Source organism: Theobroma cacao, chromosome 5, assembly GCF_053813885.1.
Source record: "Theobroma cacao isolate CCN51 chromosome 5, ASM5381388v1, whole genome shotgun sequence".
Taxonomy (NCBI): domain Eukaryota; kingdom Viridiplantae; phylum Streptophyta; class Magnoliopsida; order Malvales; family Malvaceae; genus Theobroma; species Theobroma cacao.
The window spans coordinates 45,244,081-45,262,707 of NC_142643.1; the positions used below are offsets into that span (position 1 = coordinate 45,244,081).

The 18,627-nt window shown below is 35.2% G+C and overlaps 2 protein-coding genes and 1 non-coding gene across 4 annotated transcripts; 2 read left to right on the forward strand and 1 right to left on the reverse strand.

Annotated features, from left to right (window-relative positions):
* Window positions 1-2,357: 2,357 nt before the first annotated feature.
* LOC148762994 (small nucleolar RNA snoR8a) lies at window positions 2,358-2,450 on the reverse strand. The gene has a single exon (XR_016026856.1). It is a non-coding gene; the product is annotated as a small nucleolar RNA snoR8a (small nucleolar RNA).
* A 1,729-nt stretch (window positions 2,451-4,179) lies between these two features.
* LOC18600189 (auxin-responsive protein IAA4-like) lies at window positions 4,180-5,614 on the forward strand. 2 transcript variants are annotated; one of them, XM_007030506.3, is made up of 4 exons: window positions 4,180-4,604; window positions 4,703-4,905; window positions 5,003-5,102; window positions 5,217-5,614. In XM_007030506.3, the coding sequence occupies exons 1-4, from the start codon at window positions 4,405-4,407 to the stop codon at window positions 5,290-5,292; spliced, it is 579 nt and encodes a 192-aa protein (XP_007030568.1). In that variant the 5' UTR covers window positions 4,180-4,404; the 3' UTR covers window positions 5,293-5,614. The 2 variants fall into 2 exon arrangements, with proteins under 2 accessions (XP_007030568.1, XP_007030569.1); XM_007030507.3 differs by having other exon boundaries at window positions 4,703-4,901; window positions 5,217-5,256.
* Window positions 5,615-7,609: 1,995 nt separating this feature from the next.
* Window positions 7,610-18,237, forward strand: SWP (RNA polymerase II transcription mediator). The gene is made up of 8 exons (XM_007030508.3): window positions 7,610-8,062; window positions 9,104-10,168; window positions 10,723-10,820; window positions 11,954-12,128; window positions 12,241-13,258; window positions 13,358-14,376; window positions 15,342-16,435; window positions 17,287-18,237. The coding sequence occupies exons 1-8, from the start codon at window positions 7,853-7,855 to the stop codon at window positions 18,047-18,049; spliced, it is 5,442 nt and encodes a 1,813-aa protein (XP_007030570.3). The 5' UTR covers window positions 7,610-7,852; the 3' UTR covers window positions 18,050-18,237.
* The last annotated feature ends 390 nt before the right edge of the window (window positions 18,238-18,627 follow it).

Genomic DNA, 18,627 nt, shown 5'->3' on the forward strand with positions numbered 1-18,627 from the left:
GGGGTTGATTGGCTGGCAATAACTGGAGGAGAGACCCCAGCCGGACAGTGTAGAGAGAAAAGCTCATAATGTATATCAACAAGAATTGGGGGACCCTCCTGTGCCCTGTGGTCCTTCCCAAAAGGATAATGGGCTTCAGCAAATCAAAACTCTTAGCTGTAGAGAAGTGGAAAACTTTGCCAATGGCGGCCCTGACTATTCAATGTTTTGACGCGCTCGTGTGTGCACATGAAAGCAACTGCGGGCATGCATGATTCCGGTTGAACAATTGTGATGAACGATTGAGATTGGTGTCGGTGTGATATATGGCTAAATGTGTACGATCAAAACCATGTATCTCAATTGTTTATAATCTTTTTTCGTTTACTTCTTTGTCGTTTCACTTTTCACAAATTTAGAGTAAAATTATTTCAAAATTGATGTCACATCATTAAATAAACAAAAACATTAACAATGAATTAATAACAAAATTTATGTATTCAACATAAATTGTCTATTTCTAATACTAATAGATTAAAAGTGAATTATAGTTAAAACTTAGAGATCGGGTAAGAAAATTTTATGTACCCTAATTATAAATAAAAATCAAGCAGATATCTTTTTATGTTTTTCTAGTGCTTCTTCTTGCTTTCTTTGCCTATATATATAGAAGGAGGAAGCAAAAATAGAGTAATTGAGAAGGATGTTTCCTCCTTTTTGATGAACTTTCCATGCACTATTCTATCTTTTATTTTTTAACTAGCTAGCTAGCTAGTTAAAAAATAGAACTAATTCTATACCCAAAGCTTATTCCCTAAGTTATCCCCAAAAAGAAAAGGTTAATCCTTTAGAGTTTCCCATTTGTTAAATGCAAATGAATCAATGGAAACTCTCATGACAGGCCTCTTTTGGTTATAGGTCTCTATGATTGTTGTCAATTTCTCAACACAAACAAAATTCTAATTAATTGATTAGTTACAACATATAAATCATATGTCAAATCATAATTATTTGGAGATTAGCAAACCCCAAATATTTCCACCCTTTCACCTCATGGAAGAGCCATTTTTTCTTTTCCATTGCTTCTTTAATCAAGAAAAATGATAGAATGGAGGGCCATCGATATTACTTCAAATGAAAGTGCTTGGCTCCATTTATTTATAAAGTCGAATGTGATAAGATTTGAGAATGATTTTTGCTTTGTTGTCGTAAAAAGATTTAAGATTAGTCAAAAGACCTATCCATTTTTTATACTTTTCACTTGTATTCAATTTAGTCCCTATATTCAAAATTGAAGCAATTTAATTCTTTAATTTTGAGAATTTTTTCAATTTAGTCTCTTTCCTTAACGACATCCAATTTTGCCGTCAAAAAATGATGTCAATGCTGACGTGTCACATTTTGATGACATAGTAAGCCATGTAGCATCGAGTGATGACATGACAATGCCACATAGCACTAGATGATGACGTGTCAGTGCTGACATGGCACTAACATGCCAACATGTCAGTGCCACGTGGCATGTCAAAAAAATTTCAAAAAAAATTATTTGCCACATCATAAAGATTAAATTGAATAAAAATATATAGTATAGGGATTAAATTGATCAAAATTGATATGTCGAGGGACTAAATTGAAAAAAATATTTGAAAAATATAAATTTTTAAGTAGATTATTGATATGCTTATTAATAAACCAAATATTTAAGTGTAAAAGATTTATGATGTTAAAACATATATATAAATATTTTCTTACTTGATTATTTGATTATAGAATATGTAAATTAATTTATCATTTTTACAAAAATTAAGTTTGAATTCTCCTTCTATAAAAATTTTTTGAAGAAACTTTATACTTAAAGTCAAATTTAGATGAATAACTTGCATTACGTTAAAATAAAAATAATATAAAATGACTAAATATGTTGATTTAGTTACAACTTTCACAATTTATAAAATACACATTCTTTTGAAATTATTTAACTCTTATTCAATTTACTTTTTATTTAAATTTACTCAAATTAGTAAAATATGTTGATTTAGTTACAACTTTCACAATTTACAAATGCACATTCTTATAAAATTATTCAACTCTTACCCAATTTATCTTTTATTTAAATTTACTCAAAATTTCTTATAAAACAATTTTATTTAAATTCAAAAACCACAATCAAATTATACTAAATTTAAATTTAAAATATTAATTTGAATTTACAAAATTTTTATTAAAAAAATAAAATGGTACAAATATTTACAGTTATATTTAACTTCATCCACTATAAATGTAGTCTTTAATCTAAGAAATTTCAACTTAAAAAATATAACTTGAAATATTAAGCAAAATAAAAGCATAAAAAATAAATAAAAAATTAGAAGGGTGAAGCTCAGATTCTATGATTGTAATAAGAGGTTTGTTATGTCCAAATTAAACAAGTCAAAATGAGAAATTATTTTTATAATCATCACTAACTCTATATACCAATTCTTCATTTTTTTAAAAGAAAAAACTAAATCAACATATTTTGCTAATTTGACTTTAACTCAAGTTAAAAACTAAATTAAATAAATTCAAATTTTTATACTATTATAAATAGAAGAAAAAAGAATTTATTTAGTCATTTTATATTATTTTATTTTAACGTAATATAAGTTATTCATTTAAATTTGACTTCAGGTATGAAATTTAAAAAAAAAAATTATAGAAGGAGAATTCAAACTTAATTTTTGTAAAAAAGATAAATTAATTTATATGTTTTAGAATCAAATAATTAAGTAAGAAAATTTATATATATTTTGCAACACCATAAATCTTTTACACTTAAATATTTGACTTATTAATAAGTATATCAATAATCTACTTAAAGATTTTTATTTTTTAAAATTTGTTTCAATTTAGTCCCTCAACATCTCAATTTTGTTCAATTTAATCCTTATACTATATATTTTTTTAATTTTGTTCCTATGACGTGGCAGATTTTTTTTGAAATTTTTTTGATCAACCACGTGGCACTGACATGTCAGCATGTCAATGCCATGTCAGCACTGACACATCATCATTTAGTGCCACGTGATATTAACACACTATCACTCGATGCCACGTGGTATTGTCACGTCATCAAAATGTGACACGTCAACGCTGACGTCATCACTGATGTCATTCTTTAACAACAAAACTAAATACCATTAGAGTAAAGGATTAAATTGACGAAATTTTTCAAATCAAGAGACTAAATTGCTTTGATTTTGAGTACAAAGATTAAATTGAAGAAAATTAAAGAGTACAGAGACTTGATAGGTCTTTTTACCATTTAAGATTATTATCTTATACATTAACAAAAAAAATTATAGATTTCATAGATGAATTTAATTATTTATTGTTTTTTTTTAATTAAGTATGTCGGGTTGTTAATCTCTACCCTTTTGTGTATAATGTCATAAAGGACTTTTTATTAATTTATTTTAAAGATTTTCTTTGAAATGATCATGTTGATGAGCAATGTCCTTGAAATGAGGCAATGGTTCAAAGAGGGTGACCATGCCCACATGTAAGAGAACCCATAACGATGGATCAAAATTAAAGCCCCAAATTAGACCTTGCCTTACCCATCAACAACAACCCATGTGGACCCAACCCAAGTCAAATTGGAATCTACACACACCGGTCATTGTATCGAACGCTCTAGATTTCTTCCCTTGGAACTGATGAATTCATCTTAGACCTCTTGATCTTTCTGATCTCACAAACTTCAATATGGGCTGCTAAGCTTTGTCCTAACCTTGTCCCCATAATTTTAAGACAACTCGCTCGATTGTGCTGTTCATGTGACAAACACCTTAGCTGCCCCATGTCCAAATTCATGTACTAAAGATACCTTTGCCCCCCATAAAGTTTTCCCTCTTTGATCACTCTCTCTTTAGGGCTCTTGAGCTCCACTCTCCCCATCAATGTCCCTTAATCATATTTTTCAAGTTAATCTATTGATTAATATTTGTAAATGTCATGTAATGATCTTAATTTAATCTAAATCAAAATTATAAAACTCTTAATCCTTATTTATATGAATACGTAATATGTAACAACGAACGCGTTATTTTGTTAACTGATTTTAGATATTAATTTTTTAAATAATGTCCTTTGGCTTTAATCACCATATTCTCATCTATAAAGTACCATTGAAATTTCCCAAGGCCAAACACACATGAATGTTCCTTCAACCTTAAGAACTTGATCATCAGCTTTCCTTGAATTATATATAGAGGAATTCATAGCAAACATGTCCAGAGTTATATCATCCATAGTTCCCTTTCAAATCTTTGTAGAAAAAGCCTCATTCCATTGAGTCCATCAATCAGCTATCAAGTTACCTCAAGATCATTTGATATTGTAAGCAAGAATTATTGTACAAACAATAGAGAGAATTCAGCTATGGCATTTGAGAAAGATCTTAACCTTGATGCTACCGCGCTCCGACTAGGCCTGCCGGGCACCTCTGAGGAGCAAACATCTGCAAGTGGTAAGAGTAACAAAAGAGCCTTGCCTGATATGAATGAAGAATCTGTTTCTGGTGACAATTCTAATGTGGCAGATGCTAGGAAATGTGACCAGGAAACTGCTCCACCATCCAAGTAAGCAATCTTTTTTTTTAATCAGGATAGGAAAAATAAATCATGTTTTCTAGTTTTAATGGTTACTAATAGGGCTGGGTGTCATGTAATGTTTTCAGGGCACAAGTTGTAGGGTGGCCACCAATCCGATCTTACAGGAAAAACTGCCTCCAACCAAAGAAAACTGAGGCTGAAGCTGCTGGGATCTATGTCAAAGTTAGCATGGATGGAGCTCCTTATCTTAGAAAGATAGATTTGAAGGTGTACAAGGGCTACCCAGAATTGCTCAAGGCCCTCGAAGACATGTTCAAGTTCAAAGTTGGTAAACATGCCGCACTTATTTCTTTTTCATTTTTCTTTATTTTTCAAAATTATATAAATATTTAGCTAACTTTTTTGTTATTGTTGTTAATTATCAGGTGAATATTCAGAGAGGGAAGGATACAATGGATCAGAATTTGTACCCACCTATGAAGATAAAGATGGTGACTGGATGTTGGTTGGAGATGTTCCATGGGAGTAAGTTCTTCTCTCCCTGTTACTTTTTCTTTTTGGCTCAATCAATTTACAATTCATTTTTCAACCAAAAAAGAAGAAGAAAAGCTTACAATTCTGTTTCATTTCTCAATGCAGAATGTTCACAAATTCCTGCAAAAGGCTGAGGATAATGAAAGGATCAGAAGCAAGAGGGTTGGGTTGTGTTGTATGAACAAAATTAGCAGTCTCAAAGCCATTTACAAGTGATGGAGAAAGAAATTAATCCGTTGCTCACATGAAGAGAGAGAAGAACCCTTCAGCTATAAGATCCAAACGATATTTCTTCTTTGTTGATTGGCAACAAAGAAGTTTGATAGGATTTTGTCAAAGTTTTTCATGTATAGTTTGCTCATGTTTTCTCCTTATGGATTTTGTACAAAGGAAAATATATGAAGTCCATGACAAGATTTTCCTTTTTTTTTTTCCATGAATTATGTATCAAAGGGAAAATTATCTTATTGAAAGGATATAAATCAAAATACCCTTTTTTTCTTTTTTCTCTCCCTTTGGTCTATAATCTTTATCCATATATGATCAATCAATCTTGAAAGAGAAATGACATGGAAATTTTGGAGTTCAAAGAAGAAAATTCATAAAATATAAACCATGTAAGAGGATTTTGTTTAAAGTTAGGAATGAAAAGGAAGAGACTAAACACAAGTCTCCAATTCCCAAATAGTTCTAGTATTACATGAAACAATTGATTTTCTTAATAAATGGTCAAATTAATTACTGTTAATTGCTCCCTTTCTTCTTCTTCTTCTTCTTTAAATTAGCTCATGTGTCCCATATCTCATATCTATAAGAAATGGAATAAGTATTGGGTATATAAATTATGAATTTTTTATCATCTATAGACATGTTTTTTGAGTTAAAAACATAAACCTATGAAATATGGTATCAAGGTAAACTCGAATCTTCACTTATGTGAGATTCTATGAGAGATACAAAAGTCGAAGTAGAGCTTTACATATAACGAGAGTATTGCATAATTGAGTGGATAAAATGTCATGAATCTCACATCTCTACCACTTAACAAATGTGTTTTTTAAATTGAAAATGTGAACCCCGTAAAGATTTGTCAATGAACTCAACATCTATTTGTAAATATTTTAAAAATCTTGGTAGACTTAGTGTCTGTATAAATTAATTATCAACTTTTAAAGGGAAATTTTATTTTTTTTAACATATATAGAAAAATATTAAAATATGGAAAAAAAAAAAAGGCAAGAACATGTTATTATAGTCATTTCACTCTCTTGGTGGGCTGCAATAGGCTCCATTTGGTCAGGTCCATTAAACTATTAACACAGACTTTGGAACTGCTGTAACAAATTATAGTCCAACAAAAATGTCAGGCCCAAGAATAGTTTTCTTTTGATGTTTCTCTTATGAATCCATGAGTCAACCATGAGCCTCATGTTCTCAAATAAAGCCCAATTCCTCATTCCAAACTTTTGACTGCAGCAGAACTCTGTGCAGGCGTTTTTTATTTCTTTGATTGTCAAGCACCAATCTTGGGCTAACTATTCCTCTTTTTTTATTGTTGAAGAAAATGCCATGACACCATCAAATTGATAGTTGAAAAATGCAAATCAATGGTATTGGTTCATAGTTAGGGTTTCTATGCTTCATGCAAAAAGTTGGAAAAAAAAACAAAACAAAAGACAAATTCAATGGATGGGAAATCTATAAATTACCCTATCTCGGTTGGGATTCTCTAGTATTACTAGGGTTGTCAACAAGTAAGATGCAAGTAATTTTGAAATACAGTATCTCAAACCCTATTAATAAGTAGGATAGTTGAATTTGACAATTATCTAACTACTTATAAAATTTTCTATTCGAATCTGAACCTTGATAGCTTACTTATTATCAGGTAAATATCCACACCCGTTTAAATATCTAATTAGATAAAAAAAAATTTAGTTATTTTTCAAAATGATGCATTGAAAACTCATAGCTTTGTTTCATTGACATTTTCATGCAATAGTAAGAAAATGAATGTAAAACTTTATTGTAAAATCTACATTTAGCCATTTTTTTTTAAATTTAAATGTGTCTCTCGATACTTTCAAAATAAATAAATAAGAATTAAAATATGAAATGATAAAAAAATTCTTATAAATGGAAAGATTGATCTATAGAATTTAATACACCTAAATTAAGTATTAATTTTTTTAGATTTTTCTTACGAAGTTACATTTATAAAATATAAAAAATTATTAAAATAAATAAATCAATCAACAAATTAATATATAATTAAATAAATTTAATACAAAATTGAAATATTCAAATTTCATAAAATTAATTTAATTTTAATTTACAAAAAATGAAAAAAAATAGTGGACAGGGTATTATTAGCAAAGGGAAAAAAACAAATATTTGTCCACTTAATCTTAATCATTTTTCAAAGCTGACGTGGCAATTCCATTTTTCTTTGTCTTTAGTAAACTTTTTCGTCATTTCCTACATCCAAAATTTTCTTTTTGCCTCTCTCTTTCTCTCCCCAAAGCCAGAACCTAAAAGGAAGAAAGGTCTCTCTTTTACATGAGAGACCCCAAACAAATACCCAGGAGGAGGGAGAGAGAGAAAGATTGAGAGGGGAACTTCAAAAGCAGTAATTTTCATGCATTCTTAATGAAACCCAGATCCAATTCGAAACCCTAGAGTCCCTAATTGGCGTCAAAATTTAAAATTTTGTGGGGGAATTTTTGAGTTTTGGTTTTCAAATGGCTGAGTTAGGGCAACAGACGGTGGAGTTCTCGAGTTTAGTGAGCCGAGCAGCCGAGGAATCGTTCTTGTCATTGCAAGAACTCGTGGAGAAATCGAAATCAAGCGACCAATCGGATACGGAGAAGAAGATTAATCTCCTTAAGTATATAGTCAAGACCCAGCAACGGATGCTTAGACTCAATGTTCTTGCTAAGTGGTGTCAGCAGGTGAGTTCGACTCGCTTGTGTTTTCCTCGAGCTCACTTAGCTAGCTGGGTTTCACCTTTTGTCTTGCTAAAAGATTTGTGGGTTTTGTTGAAATTAAAGTTTTCTGTATTAAAAGATTTGAGTTCTTTTCTTTCTTTTTTCCTTTCCTTTTTTGTTTTTTTTGTGGTAAAAGAATTGTTGGTTTTGCGTTTTAAATCAGTGACTCAGTTAAACTGGTAGAATCTTTGTTTTTAGTTGTTTGATTACCGAGCTATTGAAATTGGAACTAAAGATTTATTTTTTAATTTAAGTGTAATTTTTCTTTTGTATCTGGCTTTGTAATGTATCTAATTTTAGTGAATCCGAATCCCTTGAAGTGTAGAAATGAGGTACTGTTATGGAATTTCAGCTTAGTATTTGAGAGTCATGGAAGGAGGAGGAAGAAATACAAATATTTGGAAAACAAATGCTGTGAAAAGTTAATCAAGAGTCAGTTTTGGTTGTTTTAATGCCCATCTCTTATTCAAAAAACTAGTAATGTGCTCAAATAGATTTATAGTGGGAGGACGAAGGTGTAAGAGTTTACCTGACGAATGCTGGAGTATTATGGATATGCTTACTTTTTTACTTCTATTAACCATGCTACGAGTTGCAACGCCTTTTATGACTTCAATGTTCTATGCCAACCCATTAGATCATGCCACTATAGTAGTTGGACTCAGTGTAGCTATCAACTTCAATGGTATAATCCTTCGATATAAGTGTAGACTCTGTGGAAGTTGAATATCATATGAAGATGCACCTTAAGATTTTGCAGGCTTTTGTAGTATTAATTAATGTTTTACATCATTTTAATCGTGTTTGTTGGGCCATCAAAGAGCAAGTATCATCTGACTCATTTAAGGAGTTAAACTCTTATGATGTGCTACTACTAAATTGTGTGTGAAAGTAAGTATGTATTTCTGATTCTTTAATAAAATTCCATTGAGTCTTCTCCACATGGGAATTAATTGACATATTAGCTATATATGTTCATATTTAGCCTTATCTTGTGATGTGCAGGTTCCATTGATACAGTATTGCCAGCAATTGGTATCTACTTTGTCAAGTCATGATACATGTTTCACCCAGGCTGCAGACTCGTTATTCTTCATGCATGAGGGGCTACAGCAAGCTCGGGCCCCTGTCTATGATGTTCCATCTGCTGTTGAAGTCCTACTCACAGGATCATATGAGCGTTTACCAAAATCTATAGAAGCTGTGGGTATGCAAAGCTCATTAAGTGAAGATCAGCAGAAGCCTGCTTTGAGAAAGCTGGACACACTTGTACGCTCTAAATTACTTGAAGTTTCACTGCCCAAGGAAATTTCTGAAGTGAAAGTTTCCAATGGTACAGCTCTGCTTCATGTAGATGGCGAATTTAAGGTGTTAGTTACTCTTGGTTATCGAGGACACCTATCAATGTGGAGGATTTTGCATTTAGAATTACTTGTTGGTGAGGGAAGTGGGCTTGTGAAACTAGAAGAGATGAGAAGGCATGCTCTTGGTGATGATTTAGAACGCAGAATGTCTGCAGCAGAGAATCCATTCAATACCTTATACTCAGTTCTGCATGAGCTTTGTGTTGCACTTGTTATGGACACTGTGATAAGGCAAGTACAGGCACTTCGACAAGGGAGATGGAAAGATGCTATTCGCTTTGAGCTGATATCTGATGGAGGAAGTGGTGGTTCCACACAGGTGAATCAAGATAATGAATCTGATTCTGCTGGTCTAAGAACTCCAGGATTAAAACTTGTCTATTGGTTAGATTTTGATAAAAACTCGGGTGCTTCAGACTCAGGAGCTTGCCCATATATAAAAATTGAACCTGGACCAGACCTGCAGATTAAGTGTCAACATAGCACTTTTGTTATAGACCCATTAACTGGCAAGGAGGCAGCGTTCTCCCTTGACCAAAGTTGCATTGATGTTGAGAAGCTGCTGTTAAGAGCTATATCGTGCAATAGATATACTCGCCTGCTGGAAATTCAGAAGGAGCTGGTGAAAAATGTGCAGATTTGCCGAGCTACTAGTGATGTTGTTCTCCACTCACAGGCTGATGAACCTGACAGTGAGCATAAAAAGGTTGCTTCCCTTTTATTATGGGTTTATTTGCTGACAACTTACTCAGGAATGTCATAGTAAAGGATCATGCATGAATGGTCATGGAGCCTAAGGACAAAGTTTTTTTCACTTTACGTCTAACTCTCAATTTAACTGGAGGTTTTTATCTCTGTCCTATCTTCAATGGGGAAAAAAGAATCAACCAATTGGACTTGATTGTTTTTAAAAAGGTTTAAATGATTCTTTGTATGTATATATGTTGTGTATAAAAGATCTTGTGTGTTTCTTTTTTTTTTTTTTAAATTACTGTCACTTACATGTGAAAGTGATGAATTTCCTTATGATGCTGCTCGCAAATTGGCACTTAAAAAAGAATTTTGCTATTTTTTTCTCCACCAACACAATCCTATATCAGGAGATAGAATATACATGGGCAAAAACTATAGTGTTGTTGTTTCATTACTTTGTCTTTGAAAACCTGCTTTCATCACTATAGTCTGTTGCTCGAGTTTGTGATTCTGGTATCACCGATGATACTTTGTGGTAACTTCTCTTTTCTCCATTTTGTGCTGCAGAAGGATGCTAAGCTTGACAATAAGGAGCATGAGGGGCAAGAAGTATTACGTGTCCGTGCTTATGGCTCATCATATTTTACCCTTGGAATAAACATAAGGTTCTATTCTTTACCCCTTCAAATAATGTATAATTTCCTCTGTGTTTAGTACTTGATTTTTTTCACTTTGCTCTCCTCTACCACATGTGTGCACTTGCCTTTAGTAATCCATTCTCAACATTAGGAACCTATTGATATGAAGGAAAAACAGAAAAGATCAGTGCCCATAGCGTTCACTTCTATGATCTAGTTGATATAGCATTTAGCATTGAGAATGTAATTCCTTGTGTAAGTAATTTAAGATCCAGGTAATTAGTTGCATGTGGAAAGCTATATGCATGCCTGTTTAACTATGGAAGGATTTGGTCACATTCCTAGAAGAGTTTCAGTGGTCCTTGTTTTAGACCATGGTAAGTGTAGGAACTATGGTTCATGCAAGCAGATTCTAAGATTGTTGCTGCGCTTGAAATTTGACGTTCTGCCATTGAAGTGAGGTTGGATTATCTAGCAATTCAGCCTGCAAACATATTTGCTGTGCACTTTGATGAGTGTTGTCTCTGGCTTTCACTAGCACAAGAACCAGTTAACTTGGTTCTTCATTTTCACAGGGCTAATGGAACCTTTCTTTTACTGTAAGGGTTTCATTCATTACTAAAATTTACCGGTTATCCATGAGTTGGGTCCATTCTAGATTGAAAAGTATCTTATATTTTATCAGAAAACTAAGCAACAGTGTTGTTTCTTAACTTAAAATTGGCAAGGGAATTTTACTTGCTTGATCTAGCAAGAAGTTCTTTTAAGAAATTTTATGTTTAGAGATATGTGCATGGTTTTCAAAATGTTTTGGAAGTAGAAGAAGATATTATTATATGAAGTGTTGGAAGAGTTGGCTTTACTGGGATCAAACCTAGCAAGAAATTTTCTTTTCTAGGTTATCAGATGTATTATTTCTGCTTTTGCCACTTGAGTATTACTCGTACCTGACTTTCGAGGATGCCCTTCACGCCTCTCTCTCAGAAAATAACAATGGGGCACTTTCAGTTGTACTTGGTGATTCTTTTGCTGCTTCTCACCTTGTTAATTTTTTCCATTTAATGACTTTTGAGCTGTCATCTTTACACTTGTACTTAGTTGTGTTAATGAGCATGTCTTTGCCTAGTTTAGGATTATTGAAAGTTTGTTTTGGATTGCAGGAATGGCCGCTTTCTTCTCCAGTCATCCCAGAATATTCTCTCACCTTCAGCATTGTTAGATTGTGAAGAAGCTTTAAATCAAGGAACGATGACAGCGGCTGATGTTTTTACTAGCCTGAGAAGCAAAAGTATATTACATCTATTTGCCTCTATTGGCAGATTCTTAGGCCTCGAAGTAATCAACTCCTGCCTTTTTGTTTGTTGTTACTAATTGCTGTATAGTTGCATTTGTGTTTCATTTGTTTGTTTGCTATAAATTAATGAATCTGGATGTTTGATTCTTGTAGGTCTATGAACATGGTTTTGCTGCAGTGAAGGTGCCCAAGAACCTTGTGAATGGTTCTGCTGTACTGGTAATGGGGTTTCCTGACTGTGAGAGTTCTTATTTTCTGCTGATGGAACTTGATAAGGATTTCAAGCCTCTGTTTAAACTGCTAGAGACTCAGCCAGATCCATCAGGGAAGGGTCCGTCATTTAATGACTTGAATAATGTGTTGCGCATCAAGAAAATTGACATTAGCCAGATGCAGATGCTTGAAGATGAAACAAATTTAAGCATACTTGACTGGGGAAAATTACTTTCATATTTGCCTAATATTGGGGGTCCAAATCAGACCTCTGAACATGGCCTTCTTTCTGAATTCAACCTAGATAGTTCTATGCAGATTTCTGGGGGTCCTTCATTAAGCTTTTCATCAATTGTTGATGAAGTTTTTGAAACTGAAAAGGGGACATCTGCCACTCCTTTTCCTTCTCAGAATTTTTCTTCATTCAGCTCATCTCCTGCTTCTCATCTTGGTTCTGTCCCGATGAATATTCATGGTGTAAAAGCTGGAACACCCTCTCCAAAGTGGGAAGTGGGTTTGCAGGTCTCACAGCTTAATAATGTTGCAAAAGTATCAAGTCCAGCCACTCATTATGGTAGTTCATTATATCCATCAAGTGGTCTGAAGGGCTCACTTCAGTCTAGTTCTTTTGGTTCATTGTCTTCTGGTACAGGAAGAGGCACATCTGCGAAGAAGCTATCCACTTCAAAATCTGATCAGGATCTGGCTTCTCTTAGATCTAATCACTCAGTTGAGCTTGGAGCATTGGATGAAGATCAGTTGAGATTGCTAAATGATACTTCAAAGGATGCACTGTCAGCAAGTAGGTCATCTCGACTATTATCTCCACCCAGACCAACTGTTCCTCGAGTCTCTGCACAAATTGCAAAGCCTAATGGACCTAGAAGCTCATCCTCCGCAAATCTAACTGCATCTGTTAGGTTTGCTGGATCAAGCCCTTTGGCTTCACCACCCGTATGTAAGATACCTTCTCTGAGTTCATCCTTTTTCTGGATCTGTCTGTTTAAATTTGTTTTATGGTTAGGTATAATTGACTGGCAAAATGCACCTTTTGCAGCCCAGGCAGCAGAAACTCCAATTTGTCATGGTACTTCTCATGATGTTGCCAAACATGACAAAAATCCACGAAAGCGTACAGTTTCAGATATGTTGAGTTTGATTCCATCTCTCCAAGGCATAGAGGCTGATGCAGGAATTTGTAAGAGAAAGAAAACCTCTGATGTGGCTTACACCCAGCAGCCTTCATCACAGGTGCTTATTTCTACAGAAATGATCAATAAAACTGAAGTATACAGTTATGGGAATCTTATAGCTGAAGCAAATAAAGGGAATGCACCTTCTTGCATCTATGTTTCTGCTCTTCTTCATGTGGTAAGACATTCTTCACTCTGTATTAAACATGCAAGACTAACTAGCCAGATGGAGGAACTGGACATTCCATATGTTGAAGAAGTGGGTCTAAGAAATGCGTCCTCCAATATATGGTTCCGACTTCCATCTGCCCGAGGTGATTCATGGCGGCATATATGCTTGCGACTTGGCAGGCCTGGACGCATGTCCTGGGATGTCAAAATAAATGACCAACACTTTAGAGATTTGTGGGAACTTCAGAAGGGAGGTAATAATACACCTTGGGGTTCTGGCGTACGCATAGCCAATACATCTGATGTGGATTCTCATATTCGTTATGATCCAGATGGTGTTGTTCTGAGCTATCAATCTGTTGAGGCAGATAGTATTAAGAAGCTGGTGGCAGATATACGAAGGCTCTCTAATGCTAGAATGTTTGCTCTTGGGATGCGGAAATTGCTTGGGGTTAGAGCAGATGAGAAACCTGACGAAGGCAGTGCAAACTCTGATGTTAAAGCATCAGTTGGAGGCAAAGGTGCTGTTGATGTTGCTGATAAGTTATCAGAACAGATGAGAAGGTCTTTCAAAATTGAGGCCGTAGGACTGTTGAGTTTGTGGTTTTGCTTTGGATCAGGTGTTTTAGCTCGCTTTGTTGTGGAGTGGGAATCAGGTAAAGAAGGCTGCACAATGCATGTGTCCCCTGACCAACTTTGGCCTCATACCAAGGTTTGTTTTTCTAATTCTTTCTTTTTAAATTGAAATTTTTCCTCATCTAGTACTTTTTCTCATTTATTTTACCTTTATTTTATACATAAGTTTTAATCATGCTTTTCATTCTGATTTGGTGTTTGAATACAATCCTCCGGTATAATCTCCATGACACATTCATATGTTCTATGGCCTATGCCAGTCCTATTCATTTTTTATTGGTATCATTTGTGAGCAACTTATTAATTTTCTTCCATGTTTCTTTTTCCTTATGTAAAATTACAAAATGTCTTGGCCTATCTTTAACTTTTTTCTTTTTTTTCCCTAAGAACTTGACTAAGAATGTTAGATGGGCTTAAGATAGTGGCATTTATTCTGAGTTTTTCAGAATTACACTGAATGAAAGGTTACCGGTGCCATCTTGGTTGATTTTTTTTTTCCTGTAATTGGGTGAAGGGGGATTTGAACTTTGCTTTTAAAGTAGGGAGATCATGCACCAACCAATGAGCCAAATCTCGGGCTTTGATGCTTGGATGAATACTTTAATACCTTTTACTTTGCTAGCTTTTGGACAAATGGTTGTTATCTTAAAGTTGTTGCATCATTTTGTTGGAAGTGGACTGATATAAAGGTTGATCATTTATGAGCATAAGGAGTTCCCTCAACTGATCAGTAAACCAGTAACCTACATGTATGTGTTTAAGTAGGGTTTCAATGGAAATTTCCTGTGAACTACATTGTAGCAGTGTGTGATAACTTATGAGATGTGGCTTGATAAATATGAATAAGCTAATCTCACATAAGCAATGGGGAATGTTTTTCATCTTAAACACATGATACTTTTTCAACTTTGGAATATAATGTAGATTACTTTGTATTCTGGATAGTACAGGAACTTGGCTTGGGTTCAAATCTAACCTTTCTTGGTTCCAGTTACCTATGATTGCTATAAATGCACTAATTTATTCAGTTGCTTTGTACAGTTTTTGGAAGATTTCATAGATGGAGCTGAAGTTGCATCCCTCTTGGACTGCATTCGGCTTACTGCAGGACCTTTGCATGCTCTTGCAGCTGCAACTCGGCCTGCTCGAGCTAGTCCTGCTCCAGGAGTCCCTGGAGCATCTGCAGCTGTTTCTTCCATGCCAAAACAGTCAGGTTACATACCATCCCAGGGACTTCTGCCAAGTAGTTCAACTACAAATGTTAATCAGGCTGCTTCTGGTCCAGCAGGAAATCCTGTTGCATCTGGTTCCGCAAGCTCTCTGGGAAATCATGGCCTCCATGGGGCTGGAATGTTAGTTGCCCCTCCAGGGAGAGGTGGCCCTGGCATTGTCCCCAGCTCACTGTTGCCCATTGATGTTTCTGTTGTGTTACGTGGTCCATATTGGATACGCATAATATATCGCAAGCGTTTTGCAGTTGACATGCGATGCTTTGCTGGAGATCAGGTTTGGCTGCAACCAGCGACACCACCTGCAACACCACCCGCGGGGGGATCTTCTGTCGGAGGGTCCTTACCATGTCCACAGTTCAGGCCTTTCATTATGGAGCATGTTGCCCAAGAATTAAATGGATTAGATTCTGGTTTCACCAGTGGTCAACAAACAGTTGGCCTGGCAAATTCAAACAATCCAAACTTGAATTCAGGTCCACAGCTTTCAGCAAATGGAAATAGAGTTAATCTCCCTACTTCGGCAGCAATGTCTAGGGCAGCAAATCAGGTAGCTGGTTTAAACCGTGTGGGAAATGCCCTTCCAGGATCACCAAATCTGGCTGTTGTGAGCTCGGGATTACCAATACGTCGATCGCCTGGTAGTGGTGTTCCTGCACATGTAAGGGGGGAACTGAATACAGCTATTATTGGTCTTGGTGATGATGGAGGATATGGAGGTGGATGGGTTCCTGTTGTTGCTCTTAAGAAGGTTCTGAGGGGTATTCTCAAGTACCTTGGAGTTCTATGGTTATTTGCCCAGTTACCAGATCTTCTGAAAGAGATCCTGGGATCAATCTTGAAGGAGAATGAAGGCACACTTTTGAACTTGGACCTGGAACAGCCTGCCTTGCGTTTCTTTGTGGGGTAAGATAATGAAAGCTCTAAATTTACAGTCACAATATGTTTCTCTAGTTACCTTTCCCACACGCAGGAAACTTCTGTCTTTAGTTCTTGTTTTCTCTTTATATTGATGAATTTGCTGGCTTTATGTTCAAAGTACATGATTAATTTGGTTGCTTCAATTGCCCTTGGGACCAATAGATGGATAATAATTTATGTACAAGATATGATAATTAGGATTACTTCTAACCATGACCAATATAAAGGTACAGATGCCTAGCATTGAATGTGTCAACCTCCTGTAGAAGTTTCCTGTTGGTTCGCATGGCTAGGTGTGTTTCGACCATCTGAAAATTTGGTTGAATCTATTGTGTCTTGCATTGTAATTCCTGAAAGACAATGAATTCAGTAGAGAGAGTTATGCAGAAGACATGGTGGTCAGTCTTAGGCTATTTTGTGTGCTGATATCACTATGGGAAGACAGGAACTGCTTTCAGATGAGTGTTTGCAGCTTCAAGTTGTAGTATGGGATTTGACTTCCTAACTGACCACATTGTTTCCTTTCCATATGATTATTAAGCTTTTTTTTATTATAAAAATTAGAAAATAGAAAGATTTCAGCGAACATGGCTAGCTAACCAAATAAAAGTATGGGATGAAAATAGAGATGGAAAAGTATAATATAATTGATTGGGATTCATTTGGCACATAGCCTTGGCTGGATAATGAGACAGTGAAACAGGGGAGGACAGTGCAACATTGTTGATTGTTTGATTTCTTTTGGAATGCTCCTTTCTCTTTAGGCTGATTTTCAGTTATTATATATGGAGGAAATCTGTGTTTGGATAGTCATCTGATTGCTTCTCTTTCTGCAGGGGCTATGTGTTTGCTGTAAGTGTCCACAGAGTTCAACTTCTTCTTCAGGTTCTTAGTGTGAAGCGCTTCAATCAGCAGCAGCAGCAACAGCAGCAACAAAACAATGCTAATGCTCAAGAGGAATTAACTCAATCTGAAATATGTGAGATATGTGACTACTTCAGTCGCCGCGTTGCATCAGAACCCTATGATGCCTCACGAGTTGCATCATTCATTACTCTTCTCACGTTACCTATATCAGTTTTAAGAGAATTCCTTAAATTAATAGCATGGAAGAAAGGTTTAGCCCAGACACAAGGTGGAGATATAGCTCCTGCACAGAAACCCCGAATCGAGTTATGTCTTGAAAATCATACTGGGGTAAATGTTGATGATAGTTCCGAAAGTTCATCCATGACTAAAAGCAATATCCACTATGATCGACCTCATAACTCCGTGGATTTTGCACTGACCGTTGTACTTGACCCTGCCCATATACCTCATATAAACGCTGCTGGTGGCGCTGCTTGGCTGCCGTACTGCATCTCAGTGAGATTAAGATATTCATTTGGTGAAAACCCCAGCGTGTCCTTTCTTGGCATGGAAGGAAGCCATGGAGGACGAGCGTGCTGGTTGCGTCTCGATGACTGGGAGAAATGCAAGCAGAGGGTGGCTCGAACTGTGGAGGTTAGTGGGTGTACAGCAGGAGATGCTGCTCAAGGAAGGTTGAGGGCAGTGGCAGACCATGTACAAAGAGCACTCATTTGTGCATTCAAGGATTGAGAGATGGTGTGGGCAAAGACGGATTCACAGATCCTAGGAGCCTTTTTTTTGGTAGCATCATGTAACTACAAGTTTGAAGAAAAAGTTTTACTTGTGTCTAGTGATTTAATTAGCATTTTCTCTGTAAATTTGATTAGTGTTAATATCACACAACTGGCAAGTTCTTTTAAGGAAGTTCTTTTTAGCAATCCTTAGCTCTCAGCCTCAAAGATATTTTCTAAGATTTAAAGCATGATAAAAAGTTATAAGTAGGGTTCTTCTTCAACAATTATGAGGATTCGACTTGAAGATGTGTTACCGCTCCTATCCTTTTCAAAGTGTCCCAAGATTTTTAACTCATTGTGCTTTGGAAGTCCAATTTGTTTGTTTCCTCTTCCAGTCACATAGGGTTTTGATAATGTAATATCAGCCAAATGAAAGTTAATGTCCAAGTTCCTAATACTTTCGTAACCTTAATTATTACGGACTTGAAAAGATTATTTATAAGTTTTTTTTGATTATCAAGAACTCGAAGAGTCTTTAAGTATCACCAACTTGAAGAAAATAACACTTTCATAAAGATCCCATAATTATTACGA

What these genes read in the sequence shown, in the direction of transcription:
- LOC18600189 (XM_007030506.3), top strand. Translation starts at nt 4,405, where the DNA reads ATGGCATTTGAGAAAGATCTTAACCTTGATGCTACCGCGCTCCGACTA. An exon ending in CATGTTCAAGTTCAAAGTTG is followed by an intron (nt 4,906 to 5,002) that starts GTAAACATGCCG and finishes GTTAATTATCAG; the next exon opens with GTGAATATTCAGAGAGGGAA. An exon ending in GTTGGAGATGTTCCATGGGA is followed by an intron (nt 5,103 to 5,216) that starts GTAAGTTCTTCT and finishes TTCTCAATGCAG; the next exon opens with AATGTTCACAAATTCCTGCA.
- SWP (XM_007030508.3), top strand. Translation starts at nt 7,853, where the DNA reads ATGGCTGAGTTAGGGCAACAGACGGTGGAGTTCTCGAGTTTAGTGAGC. An exon ending in ACCCTTGGAATAAACATAAG is followed by an intron (nt 10,821 to 11,953) that starts GTTCTATTCTTT and finishes TTTGGATTGCAG; the next exon opens with GAATGGCCGCTTTCTTCTCC. An exon ending in GCCTTGCGTTTCTTTGTGGG is followed by an intron (nt 16,436 to 17,286) that starts GTAAGATAATGA and finishes CTCTTTCTGCAG; the next exon opens with GGGCTATGTGTTTGCTGTAA.